Here is a 25,561-nt window from a genome sequence, read left to right as displayed (position 1 = left end):
AGCCTAATATATCCATTTACTAACAGGTGCCGTGATGAAGAGATAATCAGTGTTATTCTCTTTACCTGTCAGTGGTCATAATGTTATGCCTGACTGGTGTTTAGGCCTGTATTAAAAATAGATATCTTTTAAAAGAGTTTCTGGCACTTTTAGTTCCCTATTCGTGAAAGTATACAGCAAGTCTGTGAACAGACAAATGAATGATGTAAAAAGCCAAAATGATGGTTATTGTACCACATCTAAAGGCTGATGATATTGGTTGCCACACCCTTTTCTTTAGTGTGTGTAATGTTGATGCCCCCTTTTCATCAGAATCAAAATGTCACGCCTGAGAGGAAATGTGCATACACAAGTGAAGTTTGCAGGCGCATTACAGGCTGAATTTAAAACTATACGGGCCAAAGCTCAATAACCCACACGCACTACATTCTCGTCCGTATCTGCATAGACCCAGAACAACATACTGTATGTGCCATTCAAAAAGAGACACAATAGAGAAGATCCAAAGAGGTGCGGACTTTGGTTTCTGTTAATGCGCATGATACTGCAGCAGTTGTACTACACCAGCACACTCCAACTCACCTTGAATAAGAGCATCTGCCATGCCATTTTACTACCAGGGGGCGGATGATTAACCAATACACGCCCCAGAGCGCGGGGCGCTGGCCAATCAGAGTGCAGCGGGGGCGGACCCAATGGCTACATTCCCACACTTGGTTTCACTTTGCACTTCGGAACATCTCCGTCTTCCATAAAGGCGCTGGTGCAGGTGCTCTGTCTCTTCGGGGGAGGATGCCATAGGAAGGACGGGCTGGGGAAAAAATGAAGGAAAAAGCTGAGAGAGGAGAGCACAGGATATGATAAGCAGGGTCTCAGACTGGAAACGGAGGAAATTGAATATGAAAGATTTATTGAAAGGGGCACTTTGAGCTATTATTCCTGGTCGGCAATAGTACTATGATTTGGTATGTGGCCACTTTGATAGCAAGTGTTTTCAGCACCCGAGGAACGGCAGCTCAAGGTGAGTTGAAGTGCAGTATTTCTATTTTGCATCATTCAAGGAAAGGCGTTTCGTTCGTGCGTTTTGACAGATACGTTAAATGGCACGTTTATTTATTGTTTTATATGCCAAGCTATGCATTTGATCGGAATATGTGCGTTTTCAGGGATCGAACCCGTGACTTTAGCGTTTCTCGTGCCATGAGGTGCATGTATGACAATGAATGCAATTTGTAATTTATCATCAAATACATCCATTCATTTGGGATGAAACTTCAAAACGCTCATCATTTCTGATAGCATTTGCATCATCTCATATTAGGGCATGAGCGAGACAATTGAAGGCGTGTGGCTCGCTGTTACAATCGATTGATACTCCTTTGATTACAAATGCTTTGTGTGTGTGTGTGTGTGCTTTAAACAGCGTTCGTGAATTGGTCATCCATGATTTATTGCGATATTCGAGACGTTAATCCAGAATATCACAGATGAAAGACGGTCCAGAATTGCAGTTTAGTGTTGAAAAGGGGCGTGCGGCTCTGAAAGGAGACATGCTGCGATTGTCTGGGCTACTACAGTCTGTCGTGCCTGTTTACACAGGGATATAGCCATATATATGCTCAGTTTTGTGTCTTGTGATAATAAACGCTCAATCGCATAGATTTAAAACACTATGCGTGTATATTTTGGAAGAAACTTTGTAATGATCTTTTCGTTAGATTGTTCCGCCTCTTTCACTGATATTATATCATTCTCATATATATTTATTATATTTGGAGCCTTTATTTGTTGACGAATGGACTGACTTAACCTTGCATTTCCATCTTTGGCCAATGGGAGGGGCTGTTTCCTCCTTTAATTGAACTTGTGAGCTACAGTGATTGACTAATTTAACATGCAGTAATTAAAAATTTTAAGACATTTGCAAAAGCAGAATTAAAAAAGATATAAGTATGTATTTATTTGGCCTATCACACAAAAGCATTAAAAAAAACTAAAATATAATTCTTTAACTTTGTCTTCTTAGAGTCAAACGTATAAAGTATATAATGCATTATTATAATAAAGTATTAAATAAAGTTTAATTTTGGGAAAATGTTTATGCACTTCAGTGCCACCACTTGGAAAGTGCAGTGAATAAAATCAATAATTGTTGTGGTTTGCAACACGAAAAGTAACTGGGAAAACCTCCAGGCCAAGATGGATGTTTGAGAGCTTTCTGCAATTGTATGTATGGAATAACAGTCACAGATGGGTTTCCTGTCTCCCAAATCCAACATCAGCCATTTTGAAGCTGTCATTTCGGGAGCGTCAATCATGATGAGACAATATTAGCTTACAAGTGGCATAAATTAGGGCTTGAGAAGATCACAACTCATTGCTTTGAGTTTCTCTGATTGACAAAAATGATAATGCTGCCCAAACATGCGCCTGAGCTAAAAAGTTTCCTGAGTCTGTCGAATGGCTTTGTTATCTTCAAGACAAAAAGTCAAAGACAATGGTTTATTTGAGAGAGCGAGAAACGCATTTGAGACGTGAGATGTAGGAAGAGATTGCGTGCTGCAAACGAAAGCTAGGCAGTCAAGGAAGGAATGATCTAATCAGACCAATGGAGTTCTTGAGGTTCCTGTGAGGAATATAATGGCAAGAGCTATTTAAGTACTATTTGAACAATAAAATAATGTACAGTACTAAACTTGAGTACTGCAGTACTAAACTAGAAATTGTCAAAAAGGATATGAATTTACAATTTAGGTGCTACATTTTATGAACCATAGATTTTGATCCTAAAAGACCACATCTGGAAGTGTCAAACAATAAAAAATGGAATTATACATTAAAATTATTATGCTATTTTAAAGATTCCTAAATTAGTTTTGGAGGTCTCCTACAATAGGTTTACATGCGTCCAAGGTTAAAAAAAACACTACATTTTCTCATAATATATATTGCTCATCACCTAATTTCTCAAAGAGTCTGTAAACTGAACCCCTCATTCCTGTGAGCCTGCTCTGCTCTGATTGGTCAGAGGGTCCAGTCTATCGGGATTGGTCCACCACTCACAGTGCCGTCTATTACTAAATCTGAATTTCAGCTCCGGAAGCTTCCTCAGTACTTGATACTAGTGATGGGAAGTTCGGTTCTTTTCCGCGAACCGGTTCTTTCGGACAGTTCGTTTCAATGATCCGGTTAAAAAAACCGGATCACCGGTTCTTTTACGTCTTGACGTAATGACGTCATTTCTATCATCCCGGCGGATGAAAATACATTCAAACACATCCATATAAAGTATTTGTAATCAAAACTTAGTATAGTAATAATTATAATTGACATCATCATCATCTTGGAAACATTTTTTCATTTATGTTTTGCAACAGCAATAAATACAGTTCACCAAATCGAACTGAATCGATTGTTACAACATCTACTTCAAGATATTAGTTTTATTTCTAGTTTGAGAGACTGTCACTGTCACTGTCGTGCAAACACTGATGTTTTACACGGATTAAATAAACATACATTGACATAATAGGCCTACTTACACAAATCCTCAGTGTTCACCCGGGCTCATGTATTATCAGCATCAGCTGTCCCAGTCCGAGAGAAACAGTTCGGTTACGACTTACGACGCTCTCACGCATGCTCAGTATCTCAGAATCGAACATGTCCGAAAGATCGAACGTGTCCGATAGAAACGGTTCTCGATTCTGTACCGGTGATCCGTTGCAACCGGTCGATCTGACTCGAGAACCGCTGTATCAGTGTGTGTGTGTGTGTGCTGAGCACAGGGTGCTGAGCTGCGAACTGCTGCAAGCTGAATATCAAACCTACTGTTTTGATTACATCTATTTTAAAATCTTTATCGACTTAGAAAATAAGATAAAAGCTGTTCCTGAAAATATCATGCATTATTGATAAAACAAATAAATGTTTAATTTGACCGTTTTACAATCTATTGTTTCCAAAACTTTAAAATAATACAGTGACAGCTTTGTTATAATGTTTCCAAACGTGATTAGTTTTAAATACACTTAACCAGCATTTCGTTCCTCTGAACAAATAACACGCATGCGCAGCTCATCGGCTCATCGGTTCTCAGTATCGAACGTGTCCGATAGAAACGGTTTTGATTCTGTACTGCTGATCCGAGGATCCGACAACCGGTACGTTCGGTTACACGCGCATGCTCAGTAGCCTATCAGCTGCTCGTGAGTTCATCAGATCTCTCAGCAAAACAGTCTCACTTCAGCTAACGATTGGAGTTACAGCATCTACTTCAAGATATTCGTTTTTTTTCTAGTTTGAGAGACTGTCACTGATGGCAGAAAGTTAATATCTACAGTATTTGTGGGATCAGCCCTGATTTGAGACGCGAACCGTTTAGAACGATTCAGTTCGATTTGGTGAACTGGTTCGACCGGTTCACTATAAAGATCCGGTTAAAAAGAACGATTCGTTCGCGAACCGGACATCACTACTTGATACACAGTCAGTGTGTTACACGCACCCTCATGCGATTATACTGGGATTTGGCAATATTGCGATTAAACTTTACTTATTTTAATAATAATAATATGTTTATTTATTTTATTTTGATTTATTTATTGGTTTAATATATGTTACTTGACCTCATGTAAACACAATACTTCAAACAAATGAATTCGATAAAGTTTATAATCGTAGTAACCATAGTAGCATTAATCTAGGTGGTGTATGCCCATTTTAATAACAATAAACAGGCATGTAAACGCCTTATTCGCATTAGTACCATTCTGTCCAATTATTATTTAATTATTTCCAACTTCGTGACATTATTCTGAAGTTTTCTCATCCAAATCACTAAACTCAACTCAGCACAACTCTCTGCACAATCTCTTCTCTGAGTCTGTATCTTCATCTAGACATTGCGATGTTCATTGGACGAATAATATAAAGTAAGCTACTTCCATGAAATGTATTATGAATTTGATGCGAGTAGATGAAACCAATGGCCAGGGAAAATCATGCATCATACTTATAAGCGAATAATCTCAATACTGAAAATTGCATGTAAACTGGAGTGAAGAGTTCTGCTCATGTCATGTAAACATCTTACTGTGATTATTGCTGCCTTCACGTGCTATCGGAAGTTTCCTACTTCCCACTTCAGAAGTTGTGATTACGAGCTTGCTGTTGGAACGTGCTTTGTTGTCAGTAAGAATGGAGGACGCTAGGTTCGTACTTTCACGTGCGTCTTGGGAAAATTTTATTTTAACACTAACTATTTCAGTCATTTCCCGGTCCCAGAAAATCATAGAATCACTGGCAAACACTAGCAGCACAACACAAAAGCATATTGTTTATAATCACATTCACAATAAAGGCATAATGTAGACAAGGTAAGGCTGCTTAAAGACTAAAATGTTAATAGTTAGTCAGCTTGCTCACTATTCTGGAATGATGTTCGACTACATGGGATTTTCGATGTGTTTAAAATACACAATATGTTTAAAATGATTATTAATTTATGGAAATATGTACTACTTAACGACAAGACTATGAAACTGTTGCGGAAAAAAAACTAATAAGACACCTGCCACAGCAGACATTTTTCTCCCATACGACATCAAAGGGCGTCCATGTGCAATTTTTACGATAATTCCAATAGCACGTGAAGGTGGCATAAGTAAGACTTTACTTACACGTAGTCATTGTTTGTGGGCAGCCAGTGAAGAGCACAGGGTGGCATTATGCAAATGTGTTACATTGTTATGTAGGTATGTAAAAGGAAGTGAGACTGTAATTGCTGACAACTCATTTCAGCAGTTCATAACAGATTCCTTCTTCCAGGAGTCAATAACTTTATTAGTTGTGCACTTTGATCTATCTAGAGCTTTTACATTCACAAACAGCTATATTTCACACTGCATGAAGGTAGTATTTGAAAAAGCATAATAGGGGCACTTTAAACCATAAATATCAGAGATACTATCAGATAATAGTCCATTTATAGTCATATATTGGTAAAAAAAAAAAAAGCCAACTCATACTGCACCATTCAGCTGGATTGTCACCTCATTTTGAACAGAGTTTATAAGAAAAGTGGTGCACAAAGTGTATTCTTTCCCCACCAAACATCATCTTCTGCATTGAAGCCACCGAGCATTACAATAAGCAGAGCCAACGACAGTCTCCGTCCTAATAAAGCTGTGAAGAGCAGCTCTTGGCACCGTTTGCAGATTGTCGGTAATGGACACCTCTGGCAAAGCTCCCTTCCCCCTTACCTTGCCAAGCAGTATTTGTCTGACCTGCAGCCTTCTGACCATTGGGTGCAACCACTTGTCCCCGTTCAGGGAGAGTGAAAACTGACAACTTACTGAGATCCTGGATTGCGTCTTCAACCGCCTACTGTGTATCAGTGATTTTAGGGAGGATAATGTCCTGGAATGGCTCTTTTGACATTCTAAGTGGCTTTATTTTTTCAGTAGCCTATTATATATATATACTTTTTTTTTTTTTACTAATTTTGGGGAGTTCACAATACATGTAATTTACAACCTGAACCTTATTGTATCACACAAAAGTAGAATTATCTTATACTTTAAGAGACTTATTGACCTTTACAGTCATGAAGGTCTGCAGTGGTCCTCTATGACATCATTTCCTCTTTTAAGGCAGTCCATACAGCATGTCCGTTTTGCATTTGAAATATATTTGAACCCCTTTAAATGCATGGATGCTTTGCCAAATCATTATTACATTTTCGGATCTTTAGTGACCCGGATCTACATCTAACAGGGATGTATCTCTGCCTGTCATAATAATATACAGTAACACTCCTGCTATTAGAGAATTAAAGAAGAATAAAATAAAGCATATTTCATTACCTTATGGAGCTTGGAAGTGTTCAGTTTGAGCAGATGTTTTACCCCATCATCACTGTCTTCATCATAGAGCTCATTTCCCAGTACATTCAGCATCTGCCTCATGTTTGCCATATAAAAAAAACCCTCTCAAAACTATAATTTTCAACATTTTCAAAATCAATCTTTTGATCGCTGACAGCTTCTTCACCAGATCCACCATCAAGTTGAAGTGACACTAATATTTGGGTGCGTTTATTACTTGCTCTGCAGTAAATCTGAGCCATTTCAAGCTTTGCTGATTCTTCCTATTCTTTTGTTTTCTGCCTGCGGAAACTATGAGTGAAACATAATTTCATCGTGTTTCAGACATTGCCACCTTGTGGAATAAAGGTGAATTGCACTTCTTCAGTCATTAAAGATAAAAAAATATATACTTAAAACTGTTGCACACCTAGGGTCTTTACATTTGTACGGCCATGTACATTTTTTTTTACAAAAAATGATTTGGAAAACAGGCATCTTTTATAATTGTATTATTATTTTCTTGTTATATTGTTTATAATGAATTGATTTAGGAGTACTAAGAAGGTTTATGTCTAACTTTTTTTTTTAAATGGATGAGGAGGCTAGTGAAAGACAATCCGGGTCACTAAAGACTTGAGTGTTTGTGTGTTAAAGATAATTTAATAAATTAATCCCTATGACAAAATGGGATCTTTGCCTGACCCTCTTACTGATGCTAAACTTTACTCTTTTTTAGCTATCAAATAGCCTGACAAGACAGACCCACATCAAGATGTTTGGTCAGGATACTCATCATTGACAGGGCTCAATCTGAGGGGCGGGATAAACGGTTGTCTTTCAAACTCTCTCTGCACGCGATAGGATAGCGCTACCACCAACCAGAGCAACGAAGGTGAAGCAGAGCTAGTTGATAGATTAAACATTCGCCGTATCCGGTCGGCAAAACTCAGAACACATCTTCCCTTTTTAAGAATGACTTCAGTGCCGTTCTTTGTTCTTTTCTCAGAGAAAAGCTTAACTCCAAGTCTTCCAGAGTCGCGGTCAAAGCTGATTCGAAAGACCGCCCTTCGCCAGTTTCTGTGTTTACAAGAAGCACGCAAGCGCAACTCGGCCGTCATTATGTTAAGCCCCGCCCACCGACTCTATACACGATGTGATTGGCCTGACCAGAGTTAGGCGCTTACAGCTCAGAAGTGTATTGAGAGTTGCTAGAGGACACTCGCGGCAGATTATATTTGCTGCTGCTAGAGTGCGTCTAGATTTCTAGGCTAGCCATCAAAGGGATTGCCACCACATAACTTTTATTTGACCAGCTAATTATTTCGAATACAGCCGATGACCAAACTTCACTAAAGATCTAAAAAAAGTCATGAGATATCTCTAGGTGTCTACTGTACGCCCTTTACGGGTCAATCAGTAAAGGCACAGTGCTGCTGTCAGCCCTTGTGAGATGTAGTGTTGTTTTAGGCCGAGCTGAGACAGTAGCTCCTGCTAAAGATGGGCACGCTGCCACGGCACTGCCTACATCCTCTCCCAGTCTCACCTTACAGTCTGTCTCCTTCCAGTCCTCCATCAGCTGGGGCTTCGTCGGTACGGCTCGTGCCATTTCCCTCCCCGCCATGAAATATTCAACAGTCCGCCCAGACATTCTGGACTTCACAACAGACTACAATAAAAGAGCCCTTTACACTCGACTGCGCACTGCTACGGAGACTCTCATCATTAAAATGAGCTCTTATACACTGATGCGTTAGCTAGCTATTTGTTGCGATCTGTAGCGATATGCACTGGGCTAATTTCCCACCACATATCTCTTTGAATTGTTCCTGTGAAATATTACACTGATGGCTTTGTGTTTAGGAGATAGCAAGCACAAGAATCTTCGCTCCTCCCTCAGGGACGCTTTACTATCTCCAGCTCTCCCTCAGGCGTAGCTACTTTATAGCGGAGAACTCCACAGCGGACTGTATTGAACTTCATTATTCATCATATTTTAGATGACGTCTTATTAAGAAGATACCTTGCATTGTGTTATGTGTGGCGGGTGTGTCGCCATGCTTTCTGATCTTATCGCGCCTCAGTGTAATGTGGAAAAAGATGCTGATGCTTTGCTTTTGTTTTCCTCAAGATGGGATTTCCTGCTGAGAAGGTGCATTTCTTCCTCTGCTGTCATCAGTTTTAAGCGTAACTGTAATCAAATGCCATTTCAACATTCCAGGCATCTTCACGTCTGGTCGGTAAACTGTCCGTCTTCAGAGTCTGTGTACCTGCTTCTGTTTGCGTTCCTCCTGCATTTTAGCTCTTTATTAGCTTTATCGATTTACTGAGATTACTGTATGTCCAAATAAAGATGGCCTTGTGGCTTCGCGGACAGTTTGAGGAAGTTTAGGCCCAGTTAAAGGAACTGTTACTGGAGCAATTATTGCTTAACGCATCTTGCACATGCTATTTAATAATTTTATTTAATAAATAATATATATTAGTGTTGTCAATCGATTAAAAAAATAACAACTGATTCATTAAACCTTTTATTCTGTAATTAATGATGATTAAATACACTTTTTATTATTTTTATATTATAATAATTAAACAGTTACTCTCCAAATTATTGTAGAAACAACTTAAAGACTGTATTATTTAAATATTTGTTGTAGTGTTTTTGTATATTTCTTGTAATGCTGCATCTTTTTATGAAGGAAGGCCAGAATCACTGATACTAACACTGCTACTGATGTCTTTATGAAACTAAGATTGACATTTTTAAACATTAATTATATTATAGTATAATTGAAAGCAATCAAATTCAACATTTATTAGGCTTGAACAACTTTTAATTTAAGTGGACCTAAAACAATCTTCATATAAACCCATTATTATAAATGCCATATTTACATGTGCCCTTCATAATCAATATGCAGAAATTGGATAAAGTTATCAAACACTTTACAGTCTTTACTGCATAAATAATACATTAATCTTCTCTGTTACCTTTGTTCTCTGATTACCTTTAATGACAGACATCACAGGAACTGGTTTATTAGGCTACTGTCACTTTAAGATCTGCCGCTGCCGAACATGACGTGGATGTGAACTCATTTTCTCACAACTCTTTAAGTTCATTTAAGACTGAACTGTCATTTTGGCATACTTGTGTGTGTTATTGTTCATTCACACACAAAGGAGAACTCGATTCTGGCACGCTGTCTGTGCGCGTCTTTCTGTGCGTTGTGAGTGTGTCACATAGACGGGACATTCACAGACAGCTCGTTCTCCTTTGTCTTGTCATGCTTGAATGGTTTAAAAGCATTTGCATGAATAAGAGTGTGATCATATTATGTAACGCTAGCCAAAAAACAGATGCTGCGTTAATTGTGTTAAATCATTTTGACAGCACTAATATATATTAATAAAAAAAACTGCCAGGACAAGTGACTGGACCAGTGGAAAAAAATTATACTGTTGAGCGAATTCCTTTATTAAATTTTGCCTACTCAAGCGTTGTTATTCATGATCAAAGTATATCTAAACCAGTGCCTAGTCAGAGATCTTTAGAATACAGTGATATCAAATTCATGTTCGGGCTAGGAACAGATTGGTAAGTTCAGAGAGACTATCCTCCAGATGGACCACTCCGAGAAGTTTGCGATGTGCTCCGTCAGATAGACACCTACGACCCTGTTACAGTGATGGCGACTTGTGTTTCCATTGAGCAAAGCGGCCATCTGCTGTCCCAAAGGTCTCTTATTTCATCTGCTAACTTTTTCCTTTGTGCTAGAGTCATGGAGAGGGCACCATTACTTTTATCATACAATACTGAGTGTATTTGCTTCAATTCACCCATAACGTTACCTCAAAATGATCTTGACTATTAAAAATCCCCCAAAAGGGTTAGTCCACCCAAAAAAGAAATGTATGGCACATTTACATGATGGACTTGAATCCTCATGTTAGTTAATGTGCATTTTCCATTTTAAAAATAAAAAGATATTTTTGATGAAATCCAGAGCTGTCAGACAGATCCTCAATAGACTGTAATGTCAAAACCAGTTTCAAGGCCAAGCAAGGTAGTAAAGACATTGCTAAAATAGCCCATGTGACTCCAGTGGTTGTTAGTATGTTATGAAGCGATGAGAATACTTTTTGTGCGCAAAAACAAAACAAAAATACGACTTTATTCAACAAATTCTTCTCTTCCACATCAGTGTCTTAAGGTGTTCATGTAGTAAGCACAGTGCAGAGCTTCCGGGTTCTACATCAGAACGGCGGCTCACTATTGGCCGACGCTGTTCACGTGAGCACAACGCAGACGCAGGAGCTGACCAGTACTGAGCCAGCGAGGAAGTATTCTCACCGCTTTAATAACACTAAAGTTGACATGGACTATTTTTATGATGTCTTCTTTACTACCTTTCTGGGCCTTGAAAGTGGTAATAACGTTGCGGTCTATTGGGGTCAGAAAGCTCTCGGATTTCATTAAAAAAATATCTTCATTTGTGTTCCAAAGATGAACGAAGGTCTTACGGGTTTGGAACGACATGAGGGTGAGTAATTCATGACAAAAAATTTTGGTGAACTAACACTAATGTTAATAGTCCTCAATAATCCTCAGTTTGCTGCTATAACAGCTTCTACACATTTAAAAAGGCTTTCCAGGAGATGCTGGAAGAACATGGAGTCAAGAATTTGCTCTTTTTCAAACCTTGTTTGAAAATATATGTCCTCCACACAGGAATGTAGTATTTCTACTGTATAGCTCACTTGCACTGACGTTTTTACCCGGGTCACTCATCCTCACGCCATGTGTTGCTTTCTTTGGCCGGCTTTGACACATTGCTCTCTGAGAAGTGACCTTCATCATGTACAGGCTGGCATTCAATTACAGATTTGTCAGTGGCCTGTGCAGCCGAGTGGGTTAGTGTCCTTGAGAACCCACCTCTGCTCTGTTCTCCATTTGATTGCCTATTCATGATGTGTCCCAGCGTCCCTGTTGGCAGGGAGACTTACTCTGCCTCTTGGTGCACAGATTACGCTTGATCCCAGGGATGGACGTTTTTGCTGCTGATGTGCCGAGTAATTGCTATCATCGGCCTATACTATTAGTTTATGCCATTAGTGTAATCTGTATAACTGCATCTAATTATGATGAATATAAACAAATGTACTCATCTGCTTCCAGTGTTTTGGCATTAGTTTATTCATCCTGATAATGGATAATTCCATCTGCTGGTGGAAAGGGTTTTTAAGTACGGTATTGTCTGAGCTTTAGTGACCATTCAGCTTGTTTTTGTCTCAGAAAGGAAAGGAATCACCCCTCTGAGAGCTCCCCTTTGAGTCATTCATAGATTTTAGAGGTTTTAGTCTGATTCTGTAATGTTTGATATCAATGTTTTATGTTGAATCAGCATTGAGTGAATAAGATCAGATGCTTAAACTAGCTGTGACAAATTCATAATGAATGGCATTTCTTAAAAAGATAGTTCACCCAAAAATGACATTTCTGCCATTAATAACTCACCCTCATGCCAAAGTTTACACTGTACGATTTTGGCCGTCTGAGACAAATTGTGTGAATCCTAAAAGATTTCTTAGATCCTAGGCCAAAATCCAAAGTCTTTGATAGTTTAACATGTTCACAGAGAGCCGATTAATGACCATTGCTATCAATTTTTTTACTTCTCCTACTACAATCATCAAATCAAAAACCAACAGGAGCGTCGAACCTTATAACGCAATTACTGGGACAACACCACCACTGCACCTCGCACCACACATGGTCTTTTTTTCCCTTTTTTTTCTTCAGTTTTCTTGATCAAAATTAACGCTAATTAACGCTCTGAGAAAAAGACCTCAAAAAATGACCTTGAACAAAACAAACATGGCAGACTAAATGCCATACATTTCTAATTTTAAATATTTGAAAACAACAATTTTTCCTTGTAAATATTTGATGTAATTAGACCGTCTTCTGTACAAATGTTGCATTTTCCAACAATAAATAATTAACCAGGGATTAGTAATTCTCTCATTTGAATAGGAATCCTTAGAGGGATGCTGCTGTAGTTCCATCCTTAATTTCCTGGTAAGACTATTATAAGCATATATACAAGGAAATCGTTTTGTTCAGTTAGATTTTTTTTTCATTTTATTATTAAAAAAACATTTTTTTTAAAGGTCTGCATAAATAATGATTTGGATATCTCAACACACTCTATTCTGCGTTCAGCAAAAAATCACGAATGAGGGCTTGAAATATATGGATGTTTGGTTAGAACACCAGCATATGCACATATAACACACAGTATTTATCCACTGTTTTAAAGGGGTCATGAACTGCATTGTTTTATTGTTGTATAATGTTTCCTGGGGTTCACCTATAATGTTAGTATGGTTTTTACATCAAAATTGTCATAATTTAGAGGGCAAAAAAGCATTTGTCCTGCCCTGATGTTAGCCTCTGATCTGAAGGCTCTGTTTGAAGGGGCGTGTCTGCTGTGAGACTTCAGTCTAAATGCCCTGCTGTGATTGGTGAACTAGTATAACGTGGAACTCTCAAAAAATATTTGCTCTTTTTTACTATTACAGCTCTGAAGATTCGCTAATCGTGGAAAGTGTTGATTATAGCATTATATTTAGATCTATGGCATTATATTTAGATCGTGACTTGAAAGGATGCAGTGATGAGAATTGTTGCCAATCACAGTCATGTTGAGCGATCACATCATGTAACAAATTTTGGCGAGAGTCCAGAACTCAGTCACTGAGAAACTCACGCTGTTTTCATCGCTTATAATTTAATCACAGTTTAAATAACTAAACCAGAGAAACAATGTGAACCACTGACCATTTAGTCACTGGTTTGATTTACTGACACATAGACAAACAACATCTAAATTTACATGAATCATTACATATCAGAAACCACTGATCACAGATCAGGCATTAGAATTAACACAATTACTTACATGTTGTTGCATTACTGTCGGTCCATATCGTAAAAGTGTGTTTGCAAAGCCTATGCCAAAACTGTGACTGATTTATCAAAGAATTCACAGTGAAATGTACCGAATAATAATAAATAATGCTTAACACATCTTACCCAGCAATTGGGTTGTCTTAAGCAACATTTAACCCAACCACTGGGTTAAAACAACTCAACCATTGGGTTAAAACAACCCAATTGTTGGGTCGGTGCAGTTTCAACCCAACTTGGGTTGTTTTTAACCCAGCATTTTTTAGAGTGTAGCATTAGGATCCTTTGGAAGGTAATGTTATTTGTAGTCTCAAAAACACACCAGTGGGTGGAGCCAAAGTTGCAATGATAAAGTATTTTCTTCTGTAGAGGCGGTCTTTCACCTCATGGACAGGCACATTCCTCAATGAGTCATTCTCTGGGCTTGGTTTAGGGATGCACCGAATCCAGGATTCGGGTTCGGATTCGGCCGAATATTGGGCTTTTTGACTGGTCTCGGTTTCTGCCAAACCTTAGAATTTTTTTTTCACCGAACCCTTTTGCACTACGCAATACTGGTCGAAAATGATGCCGCGGTTGATTATGGCAACGTGTTTACTAGGTGGACCGTTCGAATGCAGTAGGCTGTGAGAAAGTGAAAATAAAACTTGTGAACAGAAAATGTGTTGTTTGGCAGTACTTTCAGTCACAAGAAGGCAACTCAAGTCGAGCTATATGTTCAATTTGCAATGCCGATTTGTCTCGCGGTGGCAAGAACCCTAAACAATAGCCGCTGGATGTCCGGTTCGCGAACAAATCGTTCTTTTTAACCGGATCTTTTTAGTGATCCGGTCGAATCAGTTCACCAAATCGGACTGAATCGTTCTAAACGGATCGCGTCTCAAATCAGCGCTGATCTCTCGGATCAGCTGATGCTTCTCCCGGAAAACTGATGCTGATAATATATGAGCACGGGTGAACCAAGGATTTGTGTGAGTTTATGTTATGTAAATGTAAGTTTATTTAATCTGTGTAAAACATCAGTGTTTGCACGACAGTGGCTGTATTGAGTGCTTTTGCAAAACAAGAATTAAAAAACGTATCCAAGATGACGATGATTACAATAATAGAAATGAAATGACGATAGAAATGACGTCATTACGTAAGGACGTAAAAGAAGCGGTGATCCGTTTTTTTTGTGCATGAAAAAATCTACAGACAGCAATACGGCACAGTCATCCTGGCATAATGTTGCCTTTTTTTAAATTAAAATTAAATTAAAAATACACTGCTGTGGACGTTGTTTATGTCATTAATGTGTTTACTGTGATAATGGACTGAGGATGGGAGTTGGATTCGGTATTCGGTTTCGGATTCGGCAGAATCTTAACCAGTGGATTCGGTATTCGGCCGAACCTCAAAAATCTGGATTCGGTGCATCCCTAGCTTGGGTACAATAAAAGTTAAGTTATACATTATAAAAGTAAAAGGGAAGTTTTCAGTTCTGAAAGTTACAGGATTTTCTGATAGTATGATGACCTCTTATATGTCAAAGCTCAAAGAAATTTTGATTTCTCAGTTCATGACCCCTTTAATAGAGGAAGCTCCCCCTTCCTGTCATAAACTGACCAGGCCATGCTGCTCTTCCTCTTATGACCTCAAAAAGGGAGTATCGAATCGGGTGGCATGTTAACCTTGTAATTCTCTTCACCTGAGCAGTGCAGGTCTCACTAAAGTAAACATGTAAGTTCAAGTTGTAATATAATATATAATATCATTTATTTCATTTTCTTCTTTAAAGGCTCTCTGAGACATAACAGTTGTGTTAAGAGCTCAACGACTGATTTATAACACAAATATCCACTCCATTCGGATCACCAAGGGCCCATATAATGCAGTGTAAATGTGTGGTGTGAGTGATGGGTGTGTTTATATGCGCTGAAAGGGTCATGTGTCTTTGTTGTGCCTTTGGTAGTGAAAGCAGACACAAGTGGATTAGGGGTGAGTGGTCACATGAGTTGAGCTGATACTAGGGTCCAGCACCTTTAATCCTCATGTTTCCTGCCTGCCATACGCTCATTTGCAGGCGGTTTTAAGCCCTTCATTGAGCTACATCACTGGAGATTTCTTACCGAACCATAGCCTATAATGTGTATTCCATACAGGGTGTAATAATTGCTATGACATTCAACATGAAATACTTGTTTGATTTATTGCGGTTAGGGATTTTTTTTTACTACATGATGCAATCATAATCATGAAACCTGATTATGAATGTGGTTTGATTCATTGAAATATTTTTAAAATCCTGCTGTCGCAAAGTCACAATGATACCAATATAAATGTTGCATTCATATCATGTAGTAATTACCTTGAAAAAACCCTGCATTTCTATAGCAACACTATCAACACAAAAATGGATCCGCAGCAGTCAGGTGGTGCAGCGATCACACGGTACACGTCGGAGCTTTCGGAAAATGCAGATTTTACAAGTTTTAATTACAAGTTGGAATAAACTGTTCAAAAAGTATTATTATATCATCTGTAAAAAATAAGCTGTCTAAATATAGCTATATTGCAAATTAGCAGACTAAGTGAAGTGTTAATTATGTGAGATTCCAATGTGCAATGATCAACTCTTGATCTTGCAACATTTATATTACAGTATGTGCACTCCAGTCCTAACTGGGAAAAAGTGTTACAAGATGACAATTAGGCCATTCTAATGAGGCTAAACGTGGGACTCCCTGACCCAAATTTATAGCTTGCTGAAATGCTCTTTGTGAACCTGCTCTGGGCTGGTCATGTGCAGATTGTAGTGAGTTTATGGGTATGTTGGTCTCTCATTAAAGCTAAGCTTCTCTCTTTGTGGCGCTTTGCAATCTCCTGCACTCACAATAGCAGAGCGGATTCCAGGGCCCAGGTCCGTGACTGGAGGGTCCAGCTCTACTTAAGGGGTAATTTGATTAAATCTGCACCGTTTCAGTCCGAAAGCTGCGTGAGCTAAATCAAATAAAGTGGATTAGCTCTTCCACTGGATAAAGCTGATTAAACTGGTAAACAAAATCACTGTTTTTATATGAGTTGGTTGAGAATCGAGAAATTGTATTTAAATACTGGAAGTTAGTGATTTAAACAAGTTTGGTTGCATATACGGTTTTGGAACATCTAAATTTTTCTGTTGATGTGGACCGAACACCAAATAGTGTGCTATTTTTGATTGAATCTATTCTTTTACAGAAGGCTGGATAATGTGTAATAACCCAATGTAATTGGGCAACACATTTTCTTTGCCCTTGCTGATTGTATATAATGTATGCACACGCGTAGTCTGATTCATGAATGAACGACTCAAAAATCAGAGTTATTAAGAATTGTTTTAACGCTTTGCTCAGTTTTATACAGTCAACAATGCATCACATTGGAGGTGTAGTTAATTGTTGGAGGAAACAGTTGGCTTGTTATCATGCATATTACTATATTGTCTGTTTATTATAAAGCACATATTAATGTCTTATTCTGCATGACCTAATTCTACATCACTTAATCCTACCCAGTACCTAAATTTAAATGCTAAAAAAACGATCTTACTAACTATTAATAAGAAGTAAATTAGGAGTTTATTGAGGCAAAAGTTGTTGTTAATAGTGCACGTGTTCCCCATACTGAAGTGTTACCAAAAGAGCTATATTGTGAAGTATTAAAAAGAACTCTTCTATTTTAGAAGAAAACCAACTGGGAAAACCAGGTAGCTGCTGGTAGAGGTGTTAGTGAGGCCAGAAGGGGGCGCTCACCCTGTGGTCTGTGTGGGTCCTAACACCCCAGTATAGTGATGGGGACACTATACTGCAAAGAGCACCGTCTTTCGGATGAGAAGTTAAACCGAGGTCCTGACTCTCTGTGGTCATTAAAAATCCCAGGATGTCTTTCGGAAAAAAGAGTAGGGGTGTAACCCTGGCATCCTGGCCAAATTTGCCCATTGGCCCCTGTCCATCATGGACAGGATTCCTAATAATCCCCATATCCTGATTGGCTTCATCACTCGGTCTCCTCTCCACCAATCAGCCGGTGTGTGGTGAGCGTTCTGGCGCAATATGGCTGCCGTCGCATCATCCAGGTGGATGCTGCACATTGGTGGTGGTTGAGGAGATTCCCCCCTTCAATGTAAAGCGCTTTGAGTGCCTAGAAAAGCGCTATATAAATCGAACACATTATTATTATTATTATTTTTAAATATTTTGAATGTTTTTTAAAATGCAATTTATTCATAAATTTCCTAGCCTAGAAATCTAGACGCAGCAAACCTAGCGACAGCAAATCTATTTCTATCTAGATTTGTACTTCGACACTTTGACCGCGATGTCGTCTAGCAACTCTAAATACACTTCTGAGCTGTAAAAACCAAACTATGGTCAGGCCAACCACATCGTGTATAGAGTTGGTGGGCGGGGCTTAAAAGAAAAGAACAAAGAACAGCACTGAAGTCATTCTTAAGAAGGGAAGATGTGTTCTGAGTTTTGCCGACCCGATACGGCGAAAGTTGAATCTATCAACTAGCTCCGCTTCACATTGCTCTGGTTGGTTGTAGCGCTATCCTATCGCGTCTATCTGTAAATAAAATTTCTAATAATCTAATATGTGACCCTGGACCACAAAACCAGTCATAAGGGCCAAATAAAAAAATAAAAACAATTAATGAATTAAAACAAATAAATAAGCTTTCCGTTGAGGTATGGTTTGTTAAGATAAGACAATGTTAGGCCGAGATACATCATTTGAAAATCTGGAATCTGAGGGTGCAAAAAAATCGAAATATTGAGAAAATCGCCTTTAAAGTTGTCCAAATGAAGTCATTAGCAATGAATATCACTGCTAATAATATTTTTTAAAAATATATTTATGGTAGGAAATTTAATTTATTTATTTAAGACATTAATTTAGTCAGGTTCAATTTTAAATGACCCAACACTAAAAAAACCAACACTGTGTGTTGGATTTACATGATTTAATTTAATTGTGTACAACGGTCCCACATGAATAAATTAAGTTGAACAAACATAATTTGTTTCATGTACCTTCAGCATCATGGAATGAATACATTTTAAAGGGATAGTTCACTTTAAAATGAAAATTCTGTCATCCTTTACTCACCCTCAAGTTGTTTCAAACCTGTATGAATTTCTTTCTTCAGCTGAACACAAGGGAAGATATTTTGAAGAATGTCAGTAACCAAACAGTTAACAGTTTTACTATGGAATTCAATGGCTCCAGTTAACTGTTTGGTTACTGACATTCTTTAAAAAATCTTCCCTTGTGTTCAGCTGAAGAAAAATATTCATACAGGTTTGAAACAACTTGAGGCTTCTGTGTTTACTAGTAGCACACAAGCGCAACTCGGCCGTCATCATGTTAAGCCCCGCCCACCGACTCTATACACGATGTGATTGGCCTGACCAGAGTTTGGTTTCTACAGCTCTGCAAGTGTATTGAGAGTTGCTAGACGACACTCACGGTAGATTAGATTTGCTGCCGCTAGGGTGCGTTTAGATTTCTGGCTATGTTATGACATCAGATGTTTAATAATCCACAGCCTAAGCAAATGCTCCACTCTTCTCTACAATGGTAACCCACTGTAATTTAAATTGTTCTTATAATTACAATACATTTGAATATTAAACACAATCAAGTCTCCCCTTTCTCATCTTGCTCAAAATACATAAAATCAACTTTTACATTTAAAATAACATTTACTCTCTCTTGATTTAGCCATATGCAAAGCATGCTGGGAACTAACAAGCCTCGCCCAATTTCAGTTAATGAAACAAAAATCATTAATGTAATCTCAACACAAACGGATCATGTTTGACTTCAATTTGACTTATATTTAAGTGGATTGAACACAATCAAATTAAGTTAGGACAAATTGTGTAGCATTTGTGTTGCTTTAGCTCATTTTAATTAAGCAATTTGGACAAGCAGTGAAACACTTTTTTTCAGTGAAGGTGAGACCTGTCACTATGCTAGGAGTACTAAGTGTGAGAGCTAAATTGGCTGCTGACTGGTTATTCAGTATGTAGTTAAAGCATGTTCTGAATTCAGAGAGCTGTGTTTTTGTAACCTACTTTTTCTTACATTTTACTGTTACTGAATCACTTAGTTTTCCACACAGTGTCTCCACGGTGGAGAATGCACCGTCAGCAGGTCCTTTGATCCCGGAGGTGATTTTCTCCTTCATTGAGGCGCTGAAGCCACGCTAACTCTGATAGAGGAGAGAGTGCTCAATGGCTGTGGTGGAGCTAGCTGAAGAAAATCCATTCCCCCAATATATTTTCTGCTGAGGCAGGTACAATGACCTTTAGCGTTCCGATAGGTCACCCATAGGCATGTGACGTGCTTGAGCATTGATTGCTAAAACTCTGGCCCCTCTATTGTAAAACCCATCCAAGTGTGAATTAGCTGAGATCAATGAGGTGCGTGGATAAGCCTCTTGTCATCTCATTATGTGCTTGGCCGTTCCTTTTAACTAATAATTACCTGAGAACTTACACAAGTCCAGGATTTGGGAAACTATCCAAGCCTTCACAAGAAATGTTTGTTTAATAGAACAAAGAGCTTCTTGACACGTTACTTTGGGTATAGTTTTTAAGTGACAAATACGGCAAACATGCACATAAATCGGATTTATTTACTTGCTTGCTTACTTTGCTGACTGAATGTGTGTTTTTTGTGTCCAGGTGCCTACGGAGTGAGAGAGGAGCCCCAGTTTGTGACGGCCCGTGCAGGAGAGAGCGTTGTTTTGGGATGTGACGTGAGCCACCCCCTAAACGGCCAGCAGACTCCCTATGTGGTGGAGTGGTTCAAATTCGGTGTGCCTATTCCCTTCTTCATCAACTTCCGTTTCTATCCTCCTCATGTGGACCCTGAATACGCCGGTAAGCCCCAGCATTTTTGTAAAGTCCAGTTTTTAATACCAATTATTACTATGTAGCTACGCAATTCGCGAGTGTAGAAAGTACATACTGTGCTTCCAATAGTAAGTGATAGTCGTTATTGTTAACTAAAAAATAATATGGCTGAATATAACTATTCATAACAAAGGCGTAGTTTGATGACGTCAAGTTTGAGCGCAGCATCCTGGGACATGTGGTCGTCACCTCCGCCGGTGGAAAAGGTGTGGGATAGGACTCGGGCAGAAATCATGTTCATGAATGTGATTATTAACGTTACTGTAGTGTGAAACAGAGCATGGCCGAGTGTTGTGGAGCTGAGCAAGGCCGCTGGAGTGATTGTTAATGAGAGACGAGAGCGACACGCCTCGCAAGCAGCGGGACTTTTATTATGCCACAGTCGCCGGCGCCATGAGAATGAGGTACTAGCTCTGTTTATCATATTAGACACATCTGAGTGTGTTTAAAATGATGTTATGACATTACTCTGTGCGTTCACTCAGCAGCCGCTGTGACACTTGTTCACAATGCTAAGAGTAAAGCGTTTGCAGAATGAAAACGGAAACCGAGGGTAACGCAGATATGACGCAACTGACAGGCGAATCCCTCAGACGTCTCGGCGTCTTGGTTAAAATAGCAATTTTCTCACAATTTACAAATAGTTGGAAACATTTGGGGTATTGTAAGAACTTAACTGAACAAAATATATAACACTGGCCTAGCGGTTTTTGGATAGTACTGAAAAATCTTTACATAGTGCACCTCTAACCTAAACGTTAAAAAATTAAAATCAGAAATGGTGCTATGGCAAAAATCTGAAACAAAAAAAGTACTAAAATAACTAAAGCTAAAACTGAAAAGAAAAAAAATGAAACCTATATATAACACACCAATAAAATGACAAAAGCACATAACTAAATTACTAAAAAATTGAAAATAGGCAAGTGGCAACTTCCCCCAATTTATCTTGAAGCCAATACGGAAGTGACTTGAACTGCAATTCATCGACTGGTCATTACAGGCTCCAAAAGAGAGTGAACTATTCCTTTAAAACAGCAGAAAATACAGTTTTACAGCCTGGTACAAATTGTGGATTTTTTTAAATAACTCATTCATTTACATTATATAAATCCTTAAAGTTGTGCATAATTAAGGGCGTGGTCACTTTGAGTGACAGGTGGATTGTCATTTGTCTGCTGTCTGTTAGTCATCACGTCACCTCAGCTCCCCCCTTGTCCTGCTTCTTTAGGCTTTAAAAATGCTCTTCAGAAACCTACGGGTGACTCCACGGACACTGCGTTCATTTTTTAAAAACATTTTTTTACAGTCTATGGTTTTAGACTGCGTTTACACTGGCACAAAATAATTGTATTTTTTCTCACATGATCTGACACAGATCGGAATTTGTTGCACACGTTTAAACACAAAAAATTGATTTCACATTCGCTCTAAGCCACTTCCAAATCTGGTTTTAAATCAGATACATATCCGATATCTGAACATTCGACCTGTGTCTGAATATGAATTCCGATTCCCACCACAAAGCGAGGGCGACATGTTTGCCCACAACGATCGCTTTTTAATGTTGTATTATGAAGCAGACATTCTTGTTTGCTCTTGCTCTCAGCTTTTTTTATATTGAGGAAGGAACTTTATAAAGAAAAGAAATTGCGTGCACACAGTATTTCAGGAGCTGGTTATCGACTACTGTCTATGAGTTTTATGAATAAAACCGCTTTACCACTGAAAGCTACATTATTTCTTTATTATTTCTCAGCAATGAGGTCATAACTTTGCTGTAATTAAACCAACAAGCTTCACAATTAGACTACTCTCTCTCTCTCTCTCTCTCTCTCTCTCTCTCTCTCTCTCTCTCTAAGATCTCTTAATTAATCTGAAATCTTTAAAAAAAATTGTACAGCTTTATTTCATTAATAAGCTATATATAACATAACACAAAAATGATTGCTATTTTTTGTTTTCTATATGCGTTCAGTCAGATTTTGCACTGTAAAGCATCCATGACAGCTGTTATCATGTCCGTGCTGGCAAATAATCATGGCCACCCGATGTGAATTATATAAATCATTTTAATAACATGGCCATTCGAAACCAGAGGGTCTATTATCCACAACACTCAACAAGTTTTTCTCTTGACAAAGCAACATCGCCAACTACTGGCCTAGCAGGCATATTACCACATTTTTAGGCATTTTCGCAGATTTGTGTGAAAAGGGATCATTTTGAGAATGTTAATGTCTGTCTTTACATCGTTATCATGTAATCACACAGTTAGTTTCCCAGTCTGTGTCGGTTTCATTCTGTTCACTTGGTGTTCGTTAATAACCTCATTAGTTCCCTCGTTTAGTCTGATATATATACTCCCTCTTTTGTTCAGTACTTTGTCCTGTCCGGTCAATGTTTTACATGGTTGTATTATCCTTTTCCCTGAGTTTCCTTGCCTGTTGGATTTACAGATTAAAAAATAGTATATTAATAAAGTTAAAATGTAATTTGAATTATATTATCAGCATCACGATTTGAATTAAAAATTAATTGATGAATTTCAGAATATCTTTCAGGTTATTTCCAGGACTAAATTAGATTTTAAGTCACATATTTTCCATGTGGTTTCAGACTTTTGGACCTCCTATGCAGCCAGTAATTTCAATTTAAAAACCAGCATAAACCAAGATGAAAATTCAAGGTGGACAGTTGCAGAAGGGATAGTGTGCAAATTGCGTCTCAGCCCTGAGATGTCCATTGGATTTGATTAAATATACCTGCTCATGACAGCTTTAAAGGAAGCTGTTAACTGAAAACAAACCATTAAAAGTTCCAGTCACACCATCAATCTCCCTTTTGAAGTCAAAATTGTTGAATTTGATCCAGTGTGCCGATTTTGTGTGCGGCTGAGTGAAAGCACAGTTTTTCTATGTTTAATACTTAACGTGAAAACGAGCCTTTTGTCCGACCCAGAGAAAAAGAGACTGTGAGCAGCCCTTGACATGGATTGTGAAAAGCTTTAGTAATGGCTGCCTGCTTGCATAGCACTCATTCTCTTTCAAGGTGCATTACAGAACCTTAATTACCGCAGATCTGCTGCTGGCCGTCTGGGTGAAAAATCACCTATTGTCAGCACTTCTCAAAGCACACACTCTCCGTGACACTGGGCACAGAGCTGCGTGAGACACATCCATCTTTGTGATCGTTTGAGATTATTTGATCACTTAACTGCTGTCACACCTTATTAAATTGGAAACTTCTGTTGCTTTCTACATTAAGAAAGCTCAGTTTTAAAACCTATTCAGCTGCCGCGCTGCCTACGGTCTAGCCTAATCGCAATTAATCGTGCTCAATCTTCTGTTTAGACACAGGAATTAATTCGGCACAACCCTCACAGTGCATTATGGGTATTCTCTAGACTTTCCCTAGGTGGCGGCGTTTCACAAAAACCTAGGGTATAGCATGAGTCCATTCTAAACAAACCATTATTTAGGAATTCGATATTGTACTTATCTATTTCGTTGCGAATGCAGTCAGTGTGCTTTTAGAGAGCCCGCCCACACGCTCTTCTGATTGGCTGTGATTTTTGATTAATTTATCTCGGGTCGAGCCTGGTTTGCTGCTGAAAACCTTCTGACATCGCGCCTGGTTAGGACATGGTGTCAGGCTCAGACTGTTTAAATTTGTTTTTCAAAGCTGCAACATAACTAACAAGCGGCATCATGAGCTGTTTATTTCCCCTGCTTGTCTGAAGGCCAGGGTATGGAAACTGCCATACTTTGCCATACGTAAACACCGGTTGAGTGTACATCGGTGTACACTTGTTATTGCGGTACATTGTGGGATTGAATGAGTGCACTTGATAATGTACTCTATGACCACTGCAAATGGCTGTCCCCTCAAATAGTGCCCTATTTAAGGGTATAGTCCTATACTGGGGCGTTTTCTGACGCAGTCCAGGTGTCCCTGCAGATCTACCGACCTGCAGATACACTTCCCGAAGACCACAAACTTTTTATTTACTCAAGATACCTTCAAAGGAGCGAGCAACCGATGTCCATTGCATATGCAAATTAATATCTAAAAGTTTTTTATTTTTCTTCTTCTCACTAATATTTAGATGTTTGAACGGCAACAATAAAAATAGCTAGGTAAGCTGATTTCCTTATATCGCCATCAGTTCGTACCAGCATTAGAGGTGCACTATGTAGTATTTTTGCAGTAAAATATCCAAAATCCACTAGGCCAGTGTTATATATTTTGTTCAGTTGAGTTCTTACAATACCCCAAATGTTTCCAACTATTTGTAAATTGTGAAAAAAATAGCTATTTTAACCAAGGGACGTCTAAGGGAGTCGCCTGTCAGTTGCATTATTTCTGCGTTACCCTCGGTTTATGGTTTTATTTGGCAGAAGCGCTTTACTCTTAGCAGTGTGAACAAGTGTCACAGCAGCTGCTGAGCGAAAGCACAGAGTCATGACATCATTTTAAACACACTGAAATGTATCTAATATGATAAAAGTCCTGCTGCTTGCGAGGTGTGTTTTGTATATCTAATTAAAGCTACACTGTGTGATATTTCCCCCCATCTAGCGGTGTAAAGGTATATGGCCATCCAGTGAATAATAGTTTCTGTTCCTCTCAATTCCAATTTCGTTTTAACTCCTACGGTGGCCGATTTAGTCCAAGATTAACATGGCAATCCCCCTCTTCACATTCGACACGGTGCCATCGAGTGTTAAAACGCGAAAGGCGAAGCTTGAATTTATGGGCATGTCCCTCTTTGGCTA

General features: G+C 38.6%; 1 protein-coding gene across 1 annotated transcript in view; it reads left to right on the top strand.

Moving 5' to 3' along the window:
- The first annotated feature begins 747 nt into the window (after positions 1 to 747).
- The window catches only part of igsf9ba (immunoglobulin superfamily, member 9Ba), a 107,753-nt gene continuing 82,939 nt past the window's right edge, over positions 748 to 25,561 (top strand). The window contains exons 1-2 of the mRNA XM_067451170.1: positions 748 to 1,021; positions 20,553 to 20,750. Coding sequence (XP_067307271.1) covers positions 958 to 1,021; positions 20,553 to 20,750 — 262 coding nt within the window. The 5' untranslated portion in view covers positions 748 to 957. The remainder of the gene's footprint in view (positions 1,022 to 20,552; positions 20,751 to 25,561) is intronic.

This window comes from Pseudorasbora parva, chromosome 8 (assembly GCF_024679245.1).
Source record: "Pseudorasbora parva isolate DD20220531a chromosome 8, ASM2467924v1, whole genome shotgun sequence".
Classification (NCBI taxonomy): domain Eukaryota; kingdom Metazoa; phylum Chordata; class Actinopteri; order Cypriniformes; family Gobionidae; genus Pseudorasbora; species Pseudorasbora parva.
Note: the sequence above shows the minus strand (reverse complement) of the source record. Positions and strands in the feature narration are given on the sequence as shown.